Source organism: Mobula hypostoma, chromosome 11 (assembly GCF_963921235.1).
Source record: "Mobula hypostoma chromosome 11, sMobHyp1.1, whole genome shotgun sequence".
NCBI classification, from domain to species: Eukaryota; Metazoa; Chordata; class Chondrichthyes; order Myliobatiformes; family Myliobatidae; genus Mobula; species Mobula hypostoma.
This window is the reverse complement of record NC_086107.1, coordinates 26701527-26720936: the sequence shown is the minus strand read 5'-3', so window position 1 is coordinate 26720936 and position 19410 is coordinate 26701527. Positions and strand designations below refer to the sequence as shown.

Below are 19410 nucleotides of genomic sequence, written 5' to 3'. Positions count from 1 at the left end.
TAAATAGCTTGAACTGTAACAAGTGTAAATAGAAAAGTGTGAATGGTTGAAGTTTATATATGTGTGTGTATATGCAGTTGTTTTGAATCCTTATCTGGAAGGGTTGAAGGGCTATCTGGAACCTTTTTAAATGCTTCTACCACTTCCTTTCTGTCACTATTCTTTCACAGAATATGCTGTAATTTACCTGCTTTGAAACAAAAACAAGAAAGAAAAGACCTATTGACCTCTGAGTTAGCTTGACTTGAATCTGAATAAGCTTTAATGTCACTGGCATATGTTAAGTTTGTTTTGCAGCAGTGGTACATTGCAATACATAATAAAAACTAAAAATTGCAATATATACGTAAAAGAAAGAAAATTAAATAAATAACATAAAAAGAAGGGTGAAATAGAGGTAGTGTTCATGGGTTCTTTGCCCATTCAGAAATCTGATGGCAGAGGGGAAGAAGCTGTGTTCGTGAAACATTGTGTTTGTCTTTAGGCTCCTGTATCACCACCTTGATGATAGCAATGAGAAGAGGGCATGTCCTGGGTGGGGGTCCTTAATGATGGATACTCTCTTTCTGAGGCATTGCCTTTTGAAGGTATCTTGGTTGCTGGGGAGGCTAGTGCCTGTGATAGAGCTGGATGAGTTTACAACCTTCAGCAGCTTTTTCCAATCCTGTGCATTGGCACCTCCATACCAGGCAGAGATACATCCAGATAGGGTGCTGTTTGTGGTACATCTGTAGAAATTTGGAAGAGTGGTGATATACCAATTCTCCTCAAACTCCTAATGAAGTATAGCTACTGTTGTGCTGCCTTTGTAGCTGCACGGATGTGTTGGACCCAGGGTTGATCCCCGGGTGTTGACACCCTGAAACTTGAAACTACTCACCTTTTCCACTGCCGATCCCTCGATGAGGACTAGTGTGTTTTCCCTTGACTTCCCCTTCCTGAGTCCACAAAAAATTCTGTGCTTTTGCTGATGTTGAGTGTAAGGGTGTTGCTGCTTCACCAACCAGCTGATTTATCTCACTCCTGTACGCCTTATCAGCATCTGAAATTCTGCCAACAATAGTTGTGTCATTGCCAAATTTAATTTATGAATGGGGTTTGAACTGCGCCTGGCCAAATAATTATAGGGCTAGAGGGTCTAGAGTAGTGGGCTTAGCACACATCCTTGAGGTGCACCAATGTTGATGGTCACTGAAAAGATGTTATTTCTGATCCGCACAGACTGGTCTTCCGGTGATGAAGTCAAGGCTCCAGTTGTAGAGGGAGTTTTGGAGCTTGTTGATTAGGACTGAGGTATCAATATGTTCAATGTTGAGCTGACCAATAGATGTTGTTTAAATTTATTTGTAGGATGTGGGTGTTATTGACTAGAGAAGTTTTAAAATCAGCTATAGTGCTGAGGTCATATAAGCCAGATTGCAAAAAGATGGCAGACTCCATTATTTTTCAAAGGCGGCTAAGATGGTGTTTTTAACAATAATCTGCAGGTTTTGTGGTGACTATGCCTGATTTTTTTTAAAACTTGGATAATGGGCCAATAACTCTCCAGAACAGTCTTTCAGGGCTCTAGGAACTGAGTAATTACTCCAGTACTTTGCTGTAGTTCCACTCGTCCTCTGGTTTCTCTTGCTACATAGCTTTTGTTAGAATTCAGTGAGGGTAGGAATAGAAGGCAGATGAATATATCGCTAATCTCTTGCATGAGAGAGGGATTTATTTTCTTTGATCATTGGGGTGTCTTTTGGGAAAGATAATAGCCTGTGGAAGAGAGAGTGGCTTCTCTCACTGTCAGTTCAGATGCAACCAATATCTAGCAGGGGTACTTGCTGGAGCTACCTGACCAGAGTAGTAGTTTGACAGAAGGTGAGAAAGTTAAAGCAAGTCCAGCTGGCAGGACAATGAGTGAGGAGCAATGTATGGGCTAACACACACAAAGTACTGAAGGAACTCAGCACGTTAGGCAGGGCTCAACTACATTTTTGATTTGCTGCAAGAAACCTGCCAGATCAAACAGAAATCTTGGGGTATGGAATAACAATTGTGCCATTAGAGTTATTACAGAAACATGTTTGAGGGATAGGCAGGACTGGCACTACAGTGTTGTCGGGTGTGAAGTATTGATGCTATAAGTGTGATGGAGGTAAGAGAGGAAGGAGTTGCATTTTTGATTAGGAAGAACAGTGCCCTGGGACATTGTTGAGTCTCTGGAACTTGGAAATAAAGGGTTAAATCATCTTTTGAGATTGTATTATTGAATATGCAATGGTCAGTGGGAATAACAAGATTAAGTATAAAGGAAGATTTCAAATAACTGTAGGAATAATTGGGTTATAGTAGTAGGATCACAAGAGGTAGAACCTGTGTCCAATAAAGTTTTCCAAATATGTAGATGGCCCTACTAGAGAGGAGTAACATTTGACCTGCTGCTGGGAAGTGAGGTTGGGAAAGTTTCTGGGTAATTTCTAGTGTCAGATTAATATCTATTATCTTTAATGAAACAGTAGCTAGAAGCTTCTTTGTAACAAAGTTTGAACCCTGCCACAAAATGTTACGGCAGATAACCAAAACGTTAAGGAAACATGAGAAAATTCTGTGGTGACTTGTCATCTGCTCATTCCTCCACACTGATTTCCCCCTTTACCTGGGCACTCACCCCTTTAACTACAGTGTTAAACCTTCCCCTTGAGCACCTCCCTCACCCTAAACAGTCCTTCCAGGTGAGGCGGTATTTCATATGTAAATCCATTGGTATTATTGCCACAAGTGCAGGTCTATATCAGTGACATTAAGTGCAGATTAGAGGACTTCCTTGTCAAACACCTCCGCCCTGTCTGCTGGTGGCCAGCCATTTCAATTCCACTTCACATTTTCACACGAACATGTCTGTCATGGTCTCCTTCACAACCAGATCACAGTCAACGAAAATTGGGGGAACAACACTTCATATCCGACCTGGTAGCTTGAATGTAGAATTATCAAACTTCCTCTAACTACTGTCTCCCTGTCCCATTTCTACTATTTTCTTATTTCTTTCTCATCACCATCACTGTCTTTCCCACTCCTTCCACTTTTTTTTCCCCCTTCCCACCTGATTCTCTCCATGCTTAACCATCCTTCAGCTCTCTGTCACTTCCACCCGTCTCCTCCTGGTTTCTGACTTTATTCTCAGCCTCATCTGCCGATCACCTCACTTAGATCCACCTATTACCTGTTAGCTCTTGCTCAACCCCCTGCCTTCCACCTTTCTTTCAATCTAGATGAAGGTCTTAAACCAAACTGTCAACTGTCTATTTCCCTCCACTTGTGCTGCTTGTCCAACTGAGTTCCTCTAGTGCTCTTTGTGGGGCAAAACAAACATTTCTAAGTGTTGGAGGCTTGAGCCTCTGGCACTGTTGGGGAAAGAGCTTGTACTGGATTGGAGTTAACTGTCCTGAAGAATTGAGAATTTGATTGTAAATTCGTGTATTAAACTTAGGCGGTTACATTTCTGAAAAAAGAAGCAAGAATTCAAGAGGGCAGAATTCATAATGTTGAATTTGGTTGCAAGTAGAAATTTATGGATAAGACCAGCAGTTTTGATGGTTGTGGTTGCAGTGTAACAGTGAGAACTAAATATTCTGTGACATGTCTGTTTCAGAAAATGGAGGAGAAATGGTGATGAATGTGACAAGCTTAGAAAATGGATATTAGTGAAATGAAAAGTCCTAGTATCGATTAACAAAATGGTATCCAGTAATGTAGAAGCTTGAATCTACATTGTCACTTCAAGCATCTTTTGACTTTAAAGGGAGCCAGAAGCAAAGGTTCTTTAAAATTATCCCTGCAAGAACTTACTTTGTCCTTAGTTTGTGATAGGATTCTGATAGGCTGACTTGTATTCAACTTGGTACTTAAGTTGCCATGTGAATGCATCATTATATAATAAAGTATTTGCAAATTACAAGTTGTTCCAAACTGATGGGTGCTTTGTTTTGAAGTGATCCTTAATCTTGATAAATATTTGATATTTGATACAGTCTCCCTGTGCTTGATTAGTCAGTACAAGAGAATTGTCAAATTTAAACAACTCTGGAAACTATTATTATTTTGGCACATTATTTTGAGATTGCCTTGTTATCTGTTGTCTGTTGAAACAAGTGGACACATTGCAGTCTTCCTTTCAGGTGCACTATTCATTTGTTTCAGCCTCTGCCCTGGTCAGTTTTATTTGATCATCTGTTAAGTGGATTCTGGTTAATTGGGCCACTTATTCTGGTTAATCACTTATTTGGGCCAACTCTTAAAGAACAAAAACTAATCAAGAAAATAGCTGGGGTTCCCTTCATTTATTTGGTGAGAAGTAAGCAGTAAGGCAATTCAGAACTGCCTTGCTCAGTACATTTTCAAGTATTCAGGCTTGAAGTTGCCAGAAATGGCTGGGAGTGAAAATGAAATGATTTCACTCCAAAAGTTAGAAGCTATGAAGAATTTGAAGGTATTGGCAATGATGAATGTTAGAATGAAAAGGAAGATTTTGGAGGATGAAATCATCATTAACATTGTATTAAGGCAGTCCATTATCTACTCTCTGTCTGCACTGAATGAATTCCTCAGTCATAAACTGTTAGGGGCTAATACTGTACTACTATTGGTAATGTTCTAACTTCTATGTTTAACTTAAATACATATTTTTACTCAATTTGTCTCTTTTATACCTTTTTAACTACAGTATTTCCATGAAACTGGTTAATTGGGACAGCTGCTTAATTGGGCCAAAATGTACTGGTTCTCATGTGTCCCAATTAACTGGAATCAACTGTAATCTGATTATTTTCAAGCACAGTAGTTATTAGTAGCCATAACAATGTCAATTTTATAATGATCTTTCCATACAAATATCTGTAATAAACTTGAGCTGCCTTTGTTTGTAAAGTCTTATTGCTGGAGTAAGTTCTAAATAATTTGTATTAAAACTAAATTTGGTACATTTGTTTTAAAAGTTATTTATAATCTATGGATTTTGGTATTGAATTTAAAATATGTATTAACTCTATCTACTTGGATTTGCATTTTCTTCATTTCTAGCTTTCTGAGAAGGAGATGAGCATGTTGGAGGAAAGAATCAAGCGATCAGCTAAAAAGAGTACGACTGTATCAATAAAACAACTGGAAGAGAAGGCTCAAAGACCACAAGGAATGAATCAAAATGCAGCCACACCACGAAAGGGCTGTGAGGAAGTGCCATCCAAGCTGAAGTATGTGTATGTTGTTTTGTAATTTATGTGCATGATCTCAAACAGCAATGGGAATAGTTAAACATTGAACAGCATTGTGAACTAAAATCTCAATTTTGTAAAGGTCTGGCCCTTTTGAGAGTGTTCATCACATAAATGACAAATAATTTTTCTGCAGGCAGCTACATATTTCAATGGAAAAGAGTAAACAGTTGACTTTTCTGGCCAAGGCCCTTCAACAGGTCTGGGGGAGAAAAGTTGAGAAGTTAGAACAAGAGGGTGGGGTAGGGGAGGAAGAAGTACAAGCTGATAGGTGAAACCGGGAGGGTGAAGTAAAAAGCTGGTAAGTTATGGAAAGAGCTAAGGGTTGGAGACGGGGAAATCTGATAGGAAACCATGGAAGAAGGGGGAGGAGCGCCACAGGAAGGTGATGGGCAGGTAAGGACAAAGGTGAGAGGGGGAAATGGGAATAGTGAAGGGGGGGGCAGTCACCGGAAGTTCGAGAAATCGATGTTCATGCCATCAGGTTGCCCCCCAACCTGATGGCGTGAACATCGATTTCTCAAACTTCTGTTAATTGTCCCTCTCTCCCCCCCCCCCATTGCCATTCCTGTTTCTTCCCCCCTTTCATCCTATCTCCTTACCTCTGGTGCTCCTCCCCCTTCCCTTCCATAGTCTTCTACTCCAGTGTTCCCTCTAATTTGTAATGACCAGTGTGTGCAAAACTCTTGTACTGGCAATTTTTTGCCTAATGACAACAGCATGTGTGGACTGAACTTTATATATAGAGCTAGCAAAACACTGTCAATAAAAACTTTGATCTCCTCTGGGTTTAATTGTTTTTGCTCTTGTTCATCTGTATTCTTTCAAAACATACATAACTGGCCTGTAGCACGTAATGAGGGTTTTTCTTGCCGAATTCTTGCACACTGTCCATATGTGATTTGCTTGCTAAATGACTCTTTTTAAAAAGTCAAATTTCCAAATATTACTCCACTTCTTCCCACTTACAAATTCCTCAACTATAGCATTGTGACAATACACACAGGTGACATCAGTTTCTGTATTGTACATAAATATTTCTTGTAGCTGCACGTTCCTGATCTCCATGAGCTTTCAGTATAGCAGTTTATACAGTTTCCATTAAGTCTTTCTGCTTAAGTGAACTAGCAGTTCTTGTGCAGTAACGTCCTTTGCTTCTTTAGAATTCCGCACAGTGAATCAATAATTTCTTCAATAAAAGCGGTATAAATAAGCCAGTTCTAAAATCTGCAAACAAATCATTGCAAACTTCCCGTTGTAAACACTGTCCATGTCAGAAAACGGAAAGGAAAATGTGATTGTGTACGATCATGAAATATATTTAACATGCAAACAAGGTAGAAGGTGACAACCTTTTGTGCGCAGGTTAAATTCCTTTGTGCGCCAGTAGCAAAAGATGTGTGTGCGCACCCACCGTAGAGGAACATTGTTCTACCCTCTCCTATCGGATTCCTCCTTCTCCAGCCCTTTTATCTCTTTCACCTATCAGCTTCTCAGCTCTTTACTTCACCCCTCCCTCTCCCGCTTTCACCTATCACCTACCACTTTGTACTACTTCCTCCTTTTCCCCCCACCATCTTGCTCTAACTTCTCATCTTTTTTTTTCAGTCCTGATGAAGGGTCTCAGCATGAATTGTCGACTGTTTACTGTTTTCTATAGATGCTGCCTGACCACCTGCGTTTCTCCAGCATTTTTGGTGTTGTTTGGATTTCCAGCATCTGCAGATTTTCTCATCTTTGTACGCATTTCCTTATTGGATCCACCTAGTTGCATGATGCCCAGATTAATTGATCCCAAAGCACAGCCCCCATCTCTTTCAATGTGAAGCTGCTTCCTTGACAATTTAACCATGAATTCTTAATGGATTTTTTTTGTTTTTATTTGTCCTTTGTTTTAAAAACTTGATCCAAACCCTTGGTATTACTGATCTGTTAATACTGCTTCCTTCCAGCCTTAAAAGTTGATTTGTCCCATGATCACCAGGGTTCCAGATCAGAGGCAGTGATCATTTTACTTTGGTGTATCCTGTTCCTTGATTTCTCAAGGAGGAATGAATAACCTCCATTTATCACATTGGCTTTATGATGAAGGTGCCTCTGTTTAATTGTAGTTGTTATATCATCATACATCCTATAATTTGTGTATTTTCATTTTGTATGTTATACAATATTCCAATCAGTGGTGAGCATTTAGTGTCTGTGTTCAAATGGCAAAATTTCCATTTTGAACATTGATTTGTTTTTATGATTCGTTCATTACAAAATTTAGTGTTTTTTTTCCTCCTGAAGAAGCATCCTGTGGGGTTCCTTGATAGCTCAGTACTACATTGTAGGTTTAAAGGTCACTGGCTGTAGTTTATTAGGTTTTGGGTTGCAACAGAAAATTATTTCACTTTCTTCGTTAATATTTTAAATAAATGCTAAATTTGCAAATTGAAATGCATCCCCTTTTGAAAAGTCACTATCCGGGAAGGATTTTTATGCAAGTATGAACCCTATCTTGTTGATTGCTTGCCATGTTATGGCTTCATGGAGATGATTTGATGTGTTTGCATCAGAATGAGCATCTTATCAGCCTTGAGTTTGCCTGCAGGCTGTTAACAGTGGAGCATATCAGCTTTTGTTATTTAACTTTCTACTTATGCCTCACTGAGAGCCTAAGATATTAATACCAGTTATAAAGCTTTGACTGTAATTCTGCCTGAGATGAATAGAGCAAACTGGGCTCCATGATGGGAGGTGCATGATTTTGAGAATGAACACTGTTTTTCATCCAATTTTTATCCAAGTTTTGGAAACTCATAACTTGTAGATCAAGGAGTCCCAAGATCTTTGGAAGTAGGGTTAAAGTAAAACAAGTTCATTTTTGACTGGCATGAGCATTAAGAGGCAGGTGACTCCCCTGTGTATAGTAAATTTCTAATTTTGTAAGGGAGTCTGAACTAAATAATGGGGGGAAGATTACAGGTTCATCTCAGCTTTCAAATGCCCAACTTGTGTACAGCCTCTACATACAAACAAATTTTAAATTTTAGGGATACTGGTACAGTGGATTTGTGTGCTGCTGTGGACACATTCTGCCATGCGGGAACTTCGTTCACTGTTGCATTTCGGATTTGTAAACTAGGCTATGGGCAGTTCACAGGGACAGGGCCTTGTAACTTGAGGCACTCCTGTACAAGTTAAAGGCAGTAGAGGGGTGGTTTGGGCCAAGCATACAGAAAGGTGAAAGATATATTTGAACACTTCATTAGAGGCAGTGGTAGGTGGTACTAGGATTTTCAACTTGAGGTTGCCCATGGGTGACTTTAACTTCCCTAATATTGATTGGCATCTGATTAGTTCCAAGGGTTTAGATGGGGCAGAGTTTGTTAAGAGTGTCCAGGACGGATCCCTGTCACAGTATGTGGACAGGCCGACTAGGGGGATGCCATACTAGATCTAGTACTAGGTAATGAACTGGGTCAGGTCACAGATCTCTCAGTGGGTGAGCATCTGGGGGACATTATCATGGAAAAGGATAGACTCAGAGAGGACAGGAAAATGTTTAATTGGGGAAGGGCAAATTATGAGGCGATAAGGCTAGAACTTGCGTGTGTGAATTGGGATGATGTTTTTGCAGGGAAATGTACTATGGACATGTGGTCAATGTTTAGAGATCTCTTGCAGGATGTTAGGGATAAATTTGTCCTGGTGAGGAAGATAAAGAATGGTAGGGTGAAGGAACCATGGGTGACAGGCGAGGTGGAAAATCTAGTCGGGTGGAAGAAGGCAGCATACGTGAGATTTAGGAAGCAAGGATTAGATGGGTCTATTGAGGAATATAGGGAGGTAAGAAAGGAGCTTAAGGGGCTGAGAAGAGCAAGGGGGCATGAGAAGGCCTTGGTGAGTAGGGTAAAGGAAAACCCCAAGGCATTCTTCAATTATGTGAAGAAAAAAAGGATGACAGGAGTGAAGGTAGGACCAATTAGAGATAAAGGTGGGAAGATGTGCCTGGAGGCTGTGGAAGTGAACGAGGTCCTCAATGAATACTTTTCTTCGGTATTCACCAATGAGAGGGAACTTGATGATGGTGAGGACAATATGAGTGAGGTTGATGTTCTGGAGCATGTTGATATTAAGGAAGAGGAGGTGCTGGAGTTGTTAAAATACATTAGGACAGATAAGTCCCCGGGGCCTGACGGAATATTCCCCAGGCTGCTCCATGAGGCGAGGGAAGAGATTGCTGAGCCTCTGGCTAGGATCTTTATGTCCTCGTTGTCCACGGGAATGGTACCGGAGGATTGGAGGGAGGCGAGTGTTGTCCCCTTGTTCAAAAAAGGTAGTAGGGATAGTCCGGGTAATTTTAGACCAGTGAGCCTTACATCTGTGGTGGGAAAGCTGTTGGAAAAGATTCTTAGAGAAAGGATCTGTGGGCATTTAGAGAATGATGGTCTGATCAGGGACAGTCAGCATGGCTTTGTGAAGGGCAGATCGTGTCTAACAAGCCTGATAGAGTTCTTTGAGGAGGTGACCAGGCATATAGATGAGGGTAGTGCAGTGGATGTGATCTGTATGGATTTTAGTAAGGCATTTGACAAGGTTCCACACGGTAGGCTTATTCAGAAAGTCAGAAGGCATGGGATCCAGGGAAGTTTGGCCAGGTGGATTCAGAATTGACTTGCCTGCAGAAGGCAGAGGGTTGTGGTGGAAGGAGTACATTCAGTTTGGAGGATTGTGACTAGTGGTGTCCCACAAGGATCTGTTCTGGGACCTCTACTTTTTGTGATTTTTATTAACGATCTGGATGTGGGGGTAGAAGGGTGGGTTGGCAAGTTTGCAGATGACACCAAGGTTGGTGGTGTAGATAGTGTAGAGGATTGTCAAAGATTGCAGAGAGACACTGATAGGATGCAGAAGTGGGCTGAGAAGTGGCAGATGGAGTTCAACCCGGAGAAGTGTGAGGTGGTACACTTTGGAAGGACAAACTCCAAGGCAGAGTACAAAGTAAATGGCAGGATACTTGGTAGTGTGGAGGAGCAGAGGGATCTGGGGATACCTGTCCACAGATCCCTGAAAGTTGCCTCACAGGTGGATAGGGTAGTTAAGAAAGCTTATGGGGCGTTAGCTTTCATAAGTCGAGGGGTAGAGTTTAAGAGTCGCGATGTAATGATGCAGCTCTACAAAACTCTGGTTAGGCCACACTTGGAGTACTGTGTCCATTTCTGGTCGCCTCACTATAGGAAGGATATGCAAGCATTGGAAAGGGTACAGAGGAGATTTACCAGGATGCTGCCTGGTTTAGAGAGTATGCATTATGATCAGAGATTAAGGGAGCTAGGGCTTCTCTCTTTGGAGAGAAGGAGGATGAGAGGAGACATGATAGAGGTGTACAAGATATTAAGAGGAATAGATAGAGTGGATAACCAGCGCCTCTTCCCCAGGGCACCACTGCTCAATACAAGAGGACATGGCTTTAAGGTAAGGGGTGGGAAGTTCAAGGGGGATATTAGAGGAAGGTTTTTTACTCAGAGAGTGGTTGGTGTGTGGAATGCACTGCCTGAGTCAGTGGTGGAGGCAGATACACTAGTGAAGTTTAAGAGACTACTAGACAGGTATATGGAGGAATTTAAGGTGGGGGCTTATATGGGAGGCAGGGTTTGAGGGTCAGCACAACATTGTGGGCCAAAGGGCCTGTACTGTGCTGTACTGTTCTATGTTCTATGTAAAATCAATAAAATACAAAGAAGAGTAGTTCAGTTTCAGTTAAAAGTACGAGGTAAAATTAGTTACAGCACATCGGTTGCACCTGAAATTCTTTCTGCTTTGAACTGGTGCCGAAATTTTGTCTAAGAACTGGTTATTAATAACTGGTTTTTGCTGCTACCAATTGGAATTACTACATCAGAATATTTAGCTTGCTTTGGCTCCCTGTACTAATGATATTAATGATGTTATCTAGAATTGTGTTGTTTTTTTTTCAGATTTCCTACATTTCAGCAAAAATTACCTTTGTGTGTATTGCTGTTGTAACTTTTAACAGTGTTACTCTGCCTTGGCTTCAGATGTATTGCCACTGCTTTTTACCTTTCAAACAATGTCTAGAATTATGAAGGATGTAAATTTAATAGAATTGCCTTGTCTGGTTGCAAGCCTGATTTTAGTATTATAAATTGATTAACCAGAGTTTGCCAAGGATTGTAAAATTCTATTTTTACCTCAGCTTCTGTTCAGATAAAGCCTAGCTGTTTAGGTGGTATTGCTCACGTGGTATTGCTGAGGCATTTTCCCCTGAGGAATGCAACTGTTGCAATCTTTCCATTACCATAAACAAAGAATATATTTTGGTATGAAATTCACAACATGCGCCAGTTGAATTCATTTGGATGCTTTCTGTATACTTTGCTGAAATTCTCTGAAATTAAGGGTGTATGCTCTATTAATCCGTGGCCTATCACTAGTTTAGGTTGCTGGTGGACCATTATGGTAAAGTATAATAGTTAAACAGAATCCTTGCTCGTCATTCAGATATAAACTTTAAAGCTAGATATTCATGAAGAGTAGTGATTGCAACCATGTTCATTTTGCTAACTTAATACTAATTACAATAAAGCTACAAAAATACAGTGTTTAGTTGTTTGGGAATCATTAGTCCAGAATGGAAACAATTTGCGAGTGGTGTTTTGAGGATAGAACTATTGTTAGCATTGTATTTACTCTTCCCTTACTGTGTAATGTAAACGAAGACATTGGGGTATTAACAAAAATAATATCCATTAGTCTGCAAAGATTGCTAGTCTGACATGCGTTTCACAGTGATGCTTCATTCACCTACCTTAGCTTGATTTATCACAGGCTAAACCTGAAATTCCCTTAGTTGAATAACTCCATTTCTTTGCTCTAATCTGATGAAAAATGTAATCAACACTGACCAAGGAAGTGAGCAGTAGGAAAAGGTTGACTAGTTTTCAGTGAGTACTTTCTGGTTTATAATCCAGGCTGGATTTGTTGTATGGTTATTACAGTGTGTATTTGTTAACTTCATTTTGATTTATCTGGATGACTAAAGATGAGCTTAAGTTATATATTATATACATGTTGAATTGACTACAGTTTTCTGAGAGTAGTTGAAGCTTTCTAATAATGTCTTAATCTTGCGTACAAAAAGGCCTGCTTTTTAACACCTTTAGTCAATGTACAGATTTTTTTCCTTTTCAAATAAGTAGTTGTAGGATTGCTGTCGGCAGTCTGAATGTATAACGTTTTAATGATTGGGTAGAAATAAGCCACTTTTTTAATCAATGTTGTCTAGTTTTATGATAATCTTGGGTTAAATTTACTAAAACTGATAATTGACCTTTGTCATATTTTTTCATCCCCTGCAATTTATATTTTAATTTTGGTTCCAAGTCTATTTTAAAGTGCTTAAGATTTTATTTTACTTAATTTCAAAATATAAGTAACAAAATATAGAAAAAACAATGATCCTCAAAGATCTAACCTCTTTCTCACCTCTTCAGTAAGATTATGGTTTTGTGCCTGAGGTTGAGAGTTGAGAATTCCAAAGGTTTATAGTCACCAATTGTGGAAAGCAGTTTTCTTGTCCTATACAACAGACGCAATTTTCCCGATACTATACCTCTAGTTGACATTAAGCTAGTATTTATCAAATTGTTCCATGACTACCTGTTGAAAAATGACTGAGTTGATCAATGGACTGAAGATGGGATTGCTCTTTAAGATGAGAAAGTTAATAGTGAAGTCTGAAGAGTTTGGTTGCCAGAGAACATAGATGATAATTGATAAAAGAAAAGGAATAAATATCATGGGGCTTTCCCTCCCATGGTTGATTCATAACTTTATTATAATCCTTGGTTGAGAATTCTATAGGCATGTAAATTGAATGTGAGAGTATGTTCTGTTTGAATGCTTTGGATAATCTTTACAGCACAGCAGGAGTATTTCATTTGGTTCCTTGTGCCCACTCCTTTAATTTTGATATTATGTATTGTGGCTATTAAGTAGTGCAAATCCTACTTGTCTAGATGTTGCTTAACTCTTTTTTAAATTTAACTCAGGAATTGTAAATGGAATTCAATAAATTGGTCAACAACACGCTGCAGTTAAATAGCACCTTTGAATGCAGTAAATCTTTCCAAGTAACGCAACAAGGACATTGTGAATCCTTGTCCTTGCCACAAGAGGGTAGTTCCTTGGTGGAATCAAAGCTTTGTCAAGCTCAAGTTTATTGTCATTACATGTATACCACCAAACCAAAGTGTTTTGTTGGACCAAGGTGCACAAAGCAGTACATATAAAACACACAAGGCTTAAAGTAACATTACTACAAATAGATAAAATATTTTCTAGAAGATTGACATTGAAGATTGTGAAGCAGTTTATGGAGGGAGCCCAACTCTACAGTGAAACCAAAAGGAAGTACTACTATACAAGATAAAGTAAATGTTTGGTCAGCAGTTTCCCTTGAAGTGAAGTAAATCTGACTGATTCAGATTGTTTTAACATGCCTTCTCAAACAGAAAAATGCTAGATCTATGGAGGACTCAGGAATCTCATTGTGTGAATGGGATGAGGATATGTTGCGGGTGATTGGCTGGATGAGTAGGAGTTGATTAGCTTACACAACTGGACAACAAATGAGAGATTGAGGCCGGTGTTTCGTTCAACTATATTTAGGAGTGCTGGTAAAAAAAAAGTAAGAAGTTGCATAGTGTCATTTGTTTATTTGATGGTTCCTTCAGAACTAGGACAATAGTAGAAGCTTGATTCAAGCAAATTTCATACAATATTTCTGGATAAATGGTGCAACCCCAGTTTTGAGGGTTTAGAGAAAAGGACTGGTAATTTTGGATATTGGTCACTTATAAACAAACCACCATTTGTGGCAGGCTAACACAAATGCCTTGATTAAAGCAGCTGAAGGTAGTTGGGCACTGGTTGCTCCCTTGAAGTCCCATACAGCAGGACCAATTCAGAATTGGGGGAAAAAATTTATTTTCACAAATTTCATAAGAGCAAATTTTTCTTTTATTGTGTATCCTAGAAATTGGGGTTGTGATCTGTGAATTCAGTAAGGGTGAACTTCCATTACCTGAGTGACTATAATGCAGTGGATCTCCTTGTGCTATGCTTAGTCAAACCCTGCATTGATGCTACTTCGTGTACATATGCTGAACTTCTCAATTTTGTCAACTTTGCCTCTAACTTCCACCCTACTCTTAAATTCATTTGGTTCATTTTTGACACGTCCCTCCTCTTTCTCAATCTGTCTCCTTCTCTGGAGACAAACTGTCAAGCAAAATCTTTTTTTAAAACTCGTGTGTCTTCCCCCCACACTTTCTCCTGTAAAAATGCTAGTTCCTTCATCTTAGCTGCATCTGTTCCTTGGAAGTGGCTTTCCTTCCTAGTGCGTCAGAGATGTCCTCCTCCAACAAATGGAGTTTCCCTTCTTCTACCACTGATGTTGCCCTCACCTGCATCTCCTCCATTTCCCGAACGTCAGTGCTCACCCTGCCTTTCTTCTGCCTTAACAGTGATAGTTCCTCTTGTCCTTACCTACCACCCCATGAGCCGCTGCATCAGAGAAAATCCTCTGCAGCTTCCACCATATCCAAAGGGATCCCGCCACCAATCATAGTTTTACCTCACGCCCTCTCTCTGCTCTCTGTGATTGCCCCCTCTGTGATTTCCTTATCCATTTGTCTCTCCCCACTAATCTTCCTCAAGACACTTAACTCCTGCAAGTGGCCAAAGTGCTGCACCTGCCCATTCACCTTCATTCAGGGCCCCAAACAGTCCCTCCAGGTGAAATAACACTTCGCCTGTGAATCTGTTGAGGTGGTCTATTATATCTGATGCAGCTGGTGGAGCCTCCTGTAAATTGGTAAGACCTGTCATAAATTGTGTGACCACTTCGATCACCTCCACTCCATTTGCCAAAAGTGGAATTTCCGGTGGCCAAACATTTTAATTGCCATTCCCCTTCTGACATGTCAGTCCATGGCCATCTCATGCCAGGATGAGGTCCACCCTCAGGGTGGAGGAGCAACAGCTCGTATTCCTATTCCTTCTGGATAGCCTCCAACTTGATAAATATCGATTTCTTCCATTTTAAAAATATATATATTTTCGCCTCCCCCACCCTTGTTCTATTCCCCACTCTGGCCGTTTGCCTTTTCTCATCTGCCTATCAGCTCCCATGGGCCCCTCTTCCTTTTTTACAATGGTCCACTCTCCTCTCCTATTAAATTCTTTCCTGCCCACCAGGCTTCACCTATCACCTAGCTATCCTCCTTCCCCTCCCCCCACCTTTTTATTGTGACATTTTCCCCCTTCCTCTCCAGTCTTGAGGGGTCTCTGCCTGAAACATTGACTATTTATTCATTTTCATGCCTGGCCTGCTGAGTCCCTCCAGCATTTTGTGTGTGTTGCTTAGTCAAAGTTTGCCTTGAGGTGAAAAGCAGTTAGTCACTAGTTTGGAATAAGATTTGTACTTGTTTGAAGCAAGACAATGGTGTGGTTTGGAGTTGACGGGTTGCATGCAAAGGTGACCTGCACTTTCAATGAATTTTATGATAGCTATGATGTATATCAAAGCTTAGCTGTAACAACACAGAAAATCCTGCAAAATCTCAGGTTAGGCTGCATCTTTGAGGGAAAATGCCAATGTTTTGGCTATGTGGTCCTTTAATAGAACTGGGAAAGAGATACAAGTTGGTTTTCAGTAAAGGAGCAATATGTAGAACAAATTCTGTGATACAAGGAGTTGAAGTTTTATTTGTAAAGCTCTGCTATTGCAAGATCAATTTTCCATCTGCGATAGATGTCAAGATGGTATGCATGTTCCATTTTGGAACAGAAGTCAATTTTATCCATTAAAGTCAAGCTTGCCAATGGCCTATCTCATGACTTCAAGGTAATTGATTAATACCTGCAAGCTTTTAATATGCAGTTAAATCTGAAAGAATTGGGCCACTTTAATAAGATCTCACTGAAGTGGTTTGTGGACTTGGTTAATTGTAGTTGGCATAATGCTTCTAATTTGGTTTTGGCATAATTGTAAGTTTTAAGGTAGATGGTGATTATGTACCAGTATTATCATCTACTTGTATTGTACAGCCTGCAAATTGCTGGCTTTTTGTTTAAATTAACTCCATCATTACTGGCATCTCAAAGTATTTGCCCAAAATGTCGTACTCTTTGTTTATTTATCTAGCTTTCAGCTGTTTCATTAGCAGCCTTCTCTCCAAGTAATGATAGGTTTGCTAATGGTGTTAATGTAGGATTTGAAGTAATTCTCATCCTCCTGTTACTGCAGCCCTGCAAAGTAATACTTTGGGGGTGGTGGGAGGGGAGAGAAGGGGTAGTATATATTGAAGCCTTGTGGTGAATGAATTGGATTTCTGCCTTCCAGGTCTTCAAAAGTAGCTTAAAGTCAAATCATATTGAGTACAAATGCGTATTTTCTTCACTTAACTTTTTTTGTTGTGCTTTGTCTGTTGCTTTTATAATTGTGCTTAAACTCTAAATCTGTGTTCTGGCTTCTTTCACCGCATTTCCCTGGAAAGAATAATGTATCGAACCTATCGAATGTAAGTAAAACTTGTTATTGTTGGCTGACAGTGTTCTGCTGTCAAACCAGCATAATAGCTGCCATTCATGATTAATATGGCAGTTCTTGCAGTATTGTGCAAAAGTCTTTGGCACATAGAGCTAGAGTGCCTAAGACTTTTACACAGTACTGTATTAATTTTATGTATTGCACTGTACTGTTACCACAAAAATAGTTCATGGTGTGAATGATAAATCTGATTCTTGATGTGGGTCTGTGTTGTGGACTAAGTGGGTAGGGGGCTGGAAGAGGCAGATCATGGTTGGGGGAAAAGGGGAAGGCAGAGGAGAGGGAGCGAGAAGCTGCAGAGAGACATTCTGTATTGATCAAAAAAACTGATTTTTTGGAATAAAATTACCTTTCCTGGTGTCTCAGGGCTGAGTGTGTCTGCCCTTGACACCCACCCCTACTCTGCCACCTGTCCCACACCCCTCTTGCAGTGCTCCACCCTTGCTGTTCTCAACATCCTTTGCTCCCATTGGATTTACAAACTTGCTCTCCACTCCACATTGACCGACATAGGAATGTGCAAAAGTCTTGGTCTGTGCCCAAGACATTTGCACAGTACTGTAAACTTTGTATTATGGTACACATTGCTTCTCAGAAACTAAGACTAAAATAGCTTGACATGTTCAGTGTCAAAAATGTTAAGTGCAGCAGAATCTAGTTTAACGCAATGATTTATTCAGCAACAGATTCATTTGCCCAGTATGGGTTATAATTGTTCTAAGATTTATTGTAAACATTGAAGGCAATACAGTCTGTCATGTACATAAATTTCTTTGGCGGTTTCTGATGTTGGGATTCCTTGTAGTTAAGCTGAACTTAAAGCTTGGACTTACTAAATACAGTGGATTCTGGTTAATTGAGATAGATCGGGAGCATTATGCTTTGGCCAAATTCAGTGGCTGTTCCAATTAGCTGAAATTTTATGGAAATGGTTAAAAGGTTATTTTAAAAACTATGTTCAATTATGCAGCAAATTATGTATTTAAATAAAATGCAGAACAAATTAAGAACACTGCCTGTATTACTGTAGTGCTATAAAACAGTGCTGGCAGAGTATTTGATAATCCATCTATTCTTAACCCCTTAAAACAAGAGTTTATCATTTTTCCCAACAACCAACAGATTGTTTTTCAGTTTGTGACATATTTGGGCAACATAACAGTTATGTTAACAAAGAGAACCGTATGGCATGGCACAATTTTTTTTTTTGAAAAGCCAGTTTCATCAGCATTGCAGATATCACCTGCATAAAATTTTTGAAGCAAGTCGGGAGTTTTGTAGATTTCCATGTTTCTGCACTTGGAGCATCAGTACCACTTTTTTCACCGTGTGCTTTCTTGAATTTAATGTAGTGCCTACATCAGCCAACCATCTGTTGCTTTAAATTCTTTGTGACACATCTTGTTAGCTGGCTCTTCTGACTAGATTTTTTTAAACTTTGGTCTTCTGACATGCACACCTTGTCCATTTACAATAGAAAACCATTTATTGAGATCTTTAACATCTGGATCCTTACCTCTCAGATGTTCCCTCTTGTCCCTTGTGTAATGCCCATTTTTCTTGCAGGTTTATCTTGCTGATGTGTCAAATGTGCAGCTGTAGATTTTGGCACTCCAGTTATCTCTGCCAACTGGCAATGAGTGGTGTTAGGTGGATGGCTTTTAATTTGGTCCAATAGGGTAACTGTTTTCAGCTAGTGTCAAATCTTTTTGAGTATTAGATTATGAGAACACAGTCCTCGTTTATTGTCAATTAGAAATGCATGCATTAGGAAATGATACAATGTTCCTCCAGTATGATATCACAGAAACATAGGACAGACCAAGACTAAAACTGACAAAAACCACATAATTATAACATATAGTTACAACAGTGCAAAGCAATACCGTAATTTGATAAAGAGCAGACCATGGGCACGGTAAAAAAAAAAGTCTCAAAGTCCCGATAGCCCCATCATCTCACGCAGACGGTAGAAGTGAGAAACTCTCCCTGCCATGAACCTCCAGCGCCGCAAACTTGCCGATGCAGCACCCTGGAAGCACCCGCCCACAGCCAACTCTGAGTTCGTCTGAAAACTTCAAGCCTCCGACACCGAGCACCTAGCACCATCTCTGCTGAGCGCTTCAACCCCGTCCCGGCTGCCGAGCAACAAGCAAAGCCAAGGACTCGGGGCCTTCCCCTTCGGAGATTCTGGATCTCATAGTAGCAGTGGCAGCGAAACGGGCATTTCAGAAGTTTTACCAGATGTTCCTCCGAGCTCTCACGTTTGTCTCCATCAAATCAGGATTGTGCACAGCGCCCTACTTGACAGATAACAGATATTCATCACTGGAATGGCTGCTGTGCGCTGAGTCGCACCGCCATCTTCTCTTTTTGTGGTGATTATCTCAATTTCTTTCAAAAAAAAAGTAACAAAAATCTTTGCTTTTGCATCAGTGTCTGTCAGTCCAAGTGGGTAACAGAACCATAAGCACATGCAACTGATACCACTGTTCATACTGAGCAAGATGTAGTGGCTAACGGTCACACAAGTGC

The 19410-nt window shown here is 40.1% G+C and overlaps 1 protein-coding gene across 5 annotated transcripts in view; it reads left to right on the top strand.

The window, feature by feature from the left end:
* The window catches only part of ckap5 (cytoskeleton associated protein 5), a 98645-nt gene that overhangs the window by 55958 nt on the left and 23277 nt on the right, over window positions 1-19410 (top strand). For 4 of the 5 annotated variants that reach the window (XM_063061775.1, XM_063061773.1, XM_063061771.1 and 1 more), the window contains exons 33-34: window positions 5065-5234; window positions 16823-16846. In XM_063061775.1, coding sequence (XP_062917845.1) covers window positions 5065-5234; window positions 16823-16846 — 194 coding nt within the window. The remainder of the gene's footprint in view (window positions 1-5064; window positions 5235-16822; window positions 16847-19410) is intronic. The other variant, XM_063061774.1, reaches the window with a different exon arrangement.